The 5,077-nt window shown below is 61.0% G+C and overlaps 1 protein-coding gene across 2 annotated transcripts in view; it reads right to left on the reverse strand.

The window, feature by feature from the left end:
* Positions 1-4,869, reverse strand: part of MIOX (myo-inositol oxygenase) — a 12,210-nt gene extending 7,341 nt beyond the window's left edge. For both annotated transcript variants that reach the window (XM_019509696.1, XM_019509695.1), the window contains exons 1-3: positions 4,762-4,869; positions 518-598; positions 288-368 (exon numbers count right to left, since the gene is read on the reverse strand). In XM_019509696.1, the coding sequence (XP_019365241.1) occupies positions 288-368; positions 518-598; positions 4,762-4,779 (180 nt within the window). In that variant the 5' untranslated portion in view covers positions 4,780-4,869. The remainder of the gene's footprint in view (positions 1-287; positions 369-517; positions 599-4,761) is intronic.
* Positions 4,870-5,077: the final 208 nt, after the last annotated feature.

Below are 5,077 nucleotides of genomic sequence, written 5' to 3' on the forward strand. Positions count from 1 at the left end.
GGTAGGCATGGTAGGAGTTGGGGAAGTCCACATCCGGGTCCGACTCGTCCACCAAGTCGTCCAGCAGGTCCAGGGCCTCCATGATGCTCAGGCGGCGATGGGAGCAGGCCCTGTACTCTGCGTGCTGGGGACGGCCTGGCTGTGAGCCCCCTGACTCAAGCACCAGGACTGGGGGGTCACCTCAGCCCCCACCCTGGGATCAGGGCCTATCCGAGGCAGGTCATTCCCAGGGAGGGTTGCCCGGGCTCTGGGGAGGGGGTGGCCATGCGACGGGGAGGGGAATGTACCTTCCTGCGGACGAAGTCAACAGTCTGGTGCGTGTGCATGAGCAGGTAAGTGTTGTACACGCGGTCCAGGAGCATGCCCTCCTGCAACGGCACCCAGCCTCAGCCAGGAGCAGGGAGCACGCGCAGGGCAGGTCGGGAGCATTGGCTGGTGCAAGCGTGGCAGTGCCGGCCTTTGCCAGCAGCAGCCTCCGGTCCTGTCCCAGTGCCCAAGGGAGGAGGGAGGAGCTCACCATGTAGTTCCTGAAGTCTGCCTTCAGCTTGCCCGGCGCCGCCCCTGCCTCTGGACGGTATGTCTGCGAGGGGTCTGCATCCTGGGGGGAGAGGAGCCGTGAGGGGAGGACAGACACGCGGCCTCCTAGCCCCTCCACCCCACCAGCATGGGTTCAGCTGACGGCATGGCCAGCCACGCATCCGTCTGCGTGCGAGCGTGTTTGGGACGCTGGCCCTGACCTTGCCCCACTCCCAGGTGTCCCAGCATCTGCACGGGTCATTCGGGGCAGTGGACCTCTGTCCCCTTTATGGCATGAGAACACGGGCAGCCCGGAGCTGCCCCAGGCAGGTGCTCCAGGGACGTGAGGGGCCCCATCCTGTGCACCCTGCAGGATTGGGCCCCCGGGAGCGCCTGCCTCGCTTTCCCTGCTTGCAGAGATGCCTGCACCGCCGCAAGCGGGGGAAGTCGGGGGGTACCTGCTTGGCACGACGTGCCCCTGGGCAGATCCGCTTCGTTGGACTACTGAACGTGGGAGCGAGGGGCACGGCCTCTGCATCAGACCTGCCTGGACCTTCGGTACAGACCCAGCTGCTCTCCCTTCCAGCCTCCACTGTGAGACCGGGCACGACGGACTCGGGTCTGACCCGGTCCAGGGCAGCTCTGCTGTTCTTACGACCTGTTTCTTTGCTGAAGCTGTAGCTCGGGGCAGGGAGCAAGATGGCAGATCCCAAGAAACCAAGGAGTTTGCGTTGTGGGCGCTATCAGGGCTCATGCGACTGCCTCCCGTGTAGCTCTGCTCCCTGGTGACGAGAGCTCACACGCCTCGGAGGTGGTTGGTCCACAGCTAGGAACAGACGCTGCCTTTGTCCCTGGACAGAGTTTGACCCGGATCAGACGTACCCCAGGATGGGCACGTACACACGTCGCCCTTGCGATCGGGGTTTAGTGAAGTTCTGCCTTTGATTCCAGGATGCAATCCCAGGTGCGCTGCGGCATCCCGGGATAAACCGGCAGTGCTTCTTATCCTGGGAACCTTTCTAGGCTTTATCCCAGGACAGCAAACACGGGCGTCTGAATGACTGCACTTTGTCCTGGGATAGCATGATGCACGCCGGGATAAACGCATTGTCTGCTTGTAGCCTGTAAGGTGCAAATATCCCTTTGCCCTCAGAGCCTGACGGGCCACCCCAAAACGTGGGGGCTGGACAGAGCAGCAGCATTAACCCTCGACAACAGGGAGAATTTGCCGGTGGTCACAGGAAGGACACGGCCACCCCCGGCAGGGCTGCCCGGCAAAGCCAGGATGGGACAGAGATTCCTTGGACCCGGGAAGGTAATCCGATCAAAGTTAGCAGCGCAAACCAGCCGCCGGAGCAAGGCCCTGCCTGTGCAAAGAGGTCTGACAGCCGCTGGCTGCAAAGCTAGATAAAGAGCTTGAGAAACTCAGAGGGTTGGTTAAGAAGGGCTCAGCATGGTGGCAGGAAGCATAGCAGTTGTTTGCACACCGGCGCTGTAAGGAAGGTGTTACAGATGCTTCTGCATCACAGACACGGTCCAAACCTGCACGCCAGGTCTTTAAAACTTCCAAAGATGGGGACCCCACCACCTCTCTAGGTAACCTGTCCCAGTGCTTCACCACCTTCCTCATGAGAAAATTCTTCCTAATATCCAACCTCAACTTCCCTTGCTGCAGCCTGAGCCCATTGCTCCTTGTCCTGCCATCTGCCCCTGCTGAGAACAGCCCAGCTCCGTCCTCTTTGCAGCCCCCCTGCAGGGACCTAGGGCCGCTATTCAATCCCCCTCGGCCTTCTCTAAACGTCATGCCCTTGTAATGGAGAACGAAGCTCTGTGGCCTCAGGACGAGATGGGTTGGACCTGGCCACCGGGTTCAGCTCTCACAGGCCTAGATGTAACCTCCCGAGGTCCCTTCTGTGATTTTATGATAGATTCTGCGATTCCCGGGGGCTGGACTAGATGACGGGCTCTCTTGCAGCACCAGTGCTGCATGCGACTGGCCGGGACTTTTCCCTGTCGGCCCCTCTTGGATCAGACTGCAACCCCCCGTTCCCTAGGCCAGGGGTTTTCACCCCGCGGGGGTCCGCAGACCATGCCTAAGGGCTCCATGGGAGATAACTGTGATCAGTCAGAAGCACGTGAATACCCACGCTTGCAATCCAGAGGCGTTCGCACCTCCATTCGAAATTTTCGAAGGGTCTGCAAATAAATAAAAGGTTGAAAACCACCGCCAGCCTCTGGTCCAGCAGCTAGTGCACCAGCCTCCGTCCCAAGGAGGTCTGGGATAGATTCACCTCCAGGCAGGTGAGGGCTTTTCTTTCTGCTCTGCCTCTTGTCCTAGCCTCACTTCTTCCTGCCCTGCAGCACGCTCCCTGCTGCTAATCCATTGCAGCCCCTGAGCAAGTATTTAATTCATTTGCCACTTTGCGGGCTGCACCGAAAAGGAAAGTGCATGGGTACATCCAGACCTTTCCCCTTTATCCCTCTGTTTCCTCCCCGCGGACCGTACACGTGTCGCTGCAGACGGATTCACGGGCTCATTGGATCTGCTTTATTTAAAACAGCGCTGGCCACCTAAAAATGCGTGCGTTCCTTTAGGGAGGAGGAAAGGCCCCGGACCTACAGGTCTTCCTTTAGCGTTAAGGATGCCAGTGAGAATACGCCAGCTAGATGGGGGCAAGAAATAAACCCTGGCAAAGGGAAGAGAAGGGCAGGAGGGATTTCCAGCTCCACCCAGCACTTCACCCCACAAAAAGGGCATACGGGAAGTCCGCGCACAGCAGGGACCTACTTCGTGCAACGTGGCGGCAGGAAGCGTGGACCCCAGCCCCAAATTATACGAGCCCCAAAGTGCTCATGGCTGAGCCCTGTCATCCTGAGTGTCCATGGGTCCATCCTGCCGGCTCTTTTCTGTAGGGCCAGATGCCAGGCTGCGGGCGAGGCGGGTGTGAGGACACTTCGCCCGGCCCCTTGCACACTCCAACACAGCTCAAGCCTGGCCGTGGCCTGGGCATGGCCCTTCATGCCTCCCGATATGTGGGCACAGATGATGCAGCTCCCGAATACACAGGATCCTGTCGGGCAGGCAGGGTCTGTGCCAGTAGGAGAGGGCATGGGGGGCTGCCCAGCTGAGGGCTGATGGGGCCAGGGATCAGGCGCTGCGGGGAGGGCAGTGGGATGGGGTCAGTACCATCCATGGGGGGAAATGGGGGAGGTTGGTCGCAATCACACCCCCCTTTGATTCCTGCTCCAAAGTTTGAAACCAGTTGCCTGGTAGGGGCCAAGGCAGCCGGTGGCTTCCAGGTCTCCTCTTTTGTCACCTTCATTCCTGCTAATCTCGTCACCCCGCAGGTGTTAACAGGCCGTGATCTCCTTTCTTCTTCCTTTATCCTGGCAGTTATGTCTGCCTCTGCTCAGCCCCGCAGCCCACCCAGTACAGCTGCATTGCTACCTAGGACCCTGCACTGGGCAGCTTTGTCCTTTGGGCATTTCAACCCAGGACAAATCAGAGATGGGGGTTGGGGTGGGGGGGAGCACAGGTGCACGGAGCTGGCTGAGCATGGGGGAGATGTGGGGTGCAGGGGACAGAGCAGAGCTGGGGGTGCCTGAGGGGCAGGGGCAATGCACAGAGGGCGGCGAGGGGCACTTCGGGGCCATGGGGGCATGTCTGGGGGTGCAGGGAGCAGCTCTGTCTGTGGCCAGGCTGGGGGTACCAGCCCCAGGTTTCTGCCCTGCCCTGCAGCTGCAGTCAGTGCCCCGCCAAACCCAGATTTGTTTGCAAACAGCTTCCCCCGGCCCGAGGCCCCGAGCATATCAGGGCAGCCTCTCGTTTCTTTTTCACTGGAAAACAGTGTGCATCCTATTATGGGACGATGCCCCGCACCTCCTGCACACCCTTTCCAAAGCCTTGGAGGTGTGGAAGGGGGCATCGGGAGCTGCTGCGCGCGGCAGCGAGGGGCACGGCCGCTGAAGCACAGCTGCCTGGACCCTAAATGCAACGGGGGAAAACCCTGGTCACTCTCCCTTGCAGCCTCCACATGACACAGGAGACTGGCACGATGGTCCTAGGCCTGACCCGGTCCGTGGCAGCTCCTGGGACACCGGGAGCTAGGCAGGCGCAAGCCCGCAGGAGCTCATTGCGAGGTGCGCTCCCCGCCGGGGCTTGGGGCGACGTGGACAGGCAGGGCGCAGCGACTCGGGAGCAATTCCTCTCCCTCGGCCCCATCCGTCCTGCTGGTCCATACTCACCATGCGAACGACCTCCATCCCGACTCCTTCCCTGCAGCCCCGGGAGGGAGACGGTGCGCGTGAGGATGGGAGACGGGCACCTCTGGGGCAGGGACAGATGCCTCCGGGGGTTTATAGGGGGGGGACGACTTATGCAAGGGCTGGGGCTGGTCGCAGCCTGTGCCGGCCGGAGCAGCAATGAGTCACCAGTTAACCGGCCCTTGACCAAACTTTCCGGATGCCGAAGTGGCCTCTGGGGGGTCGCAGTTAATGTTTGAGCCCACGGGCCCCTGGCAGAGTGGGGGGAAGAGCCTGGGCAGGACGGGGCCGGGGATGG

The sequence above is a fragment of the Gavialis gangeticus genome, unplaced genomic scaffold, assembly GCF_001723915.1.
Source record: "Gavialis gangeticus isolate Ggan-Ray unplaced genomic scaffold, GavGan_comp1, whole genome shotgun sequence".
Classification (NCBI taxonomy): Eukaryota; Metazoa; Chordata; order Crocodylia; family Gavialidae; genus Gavialis; species Gavialis gangeticus.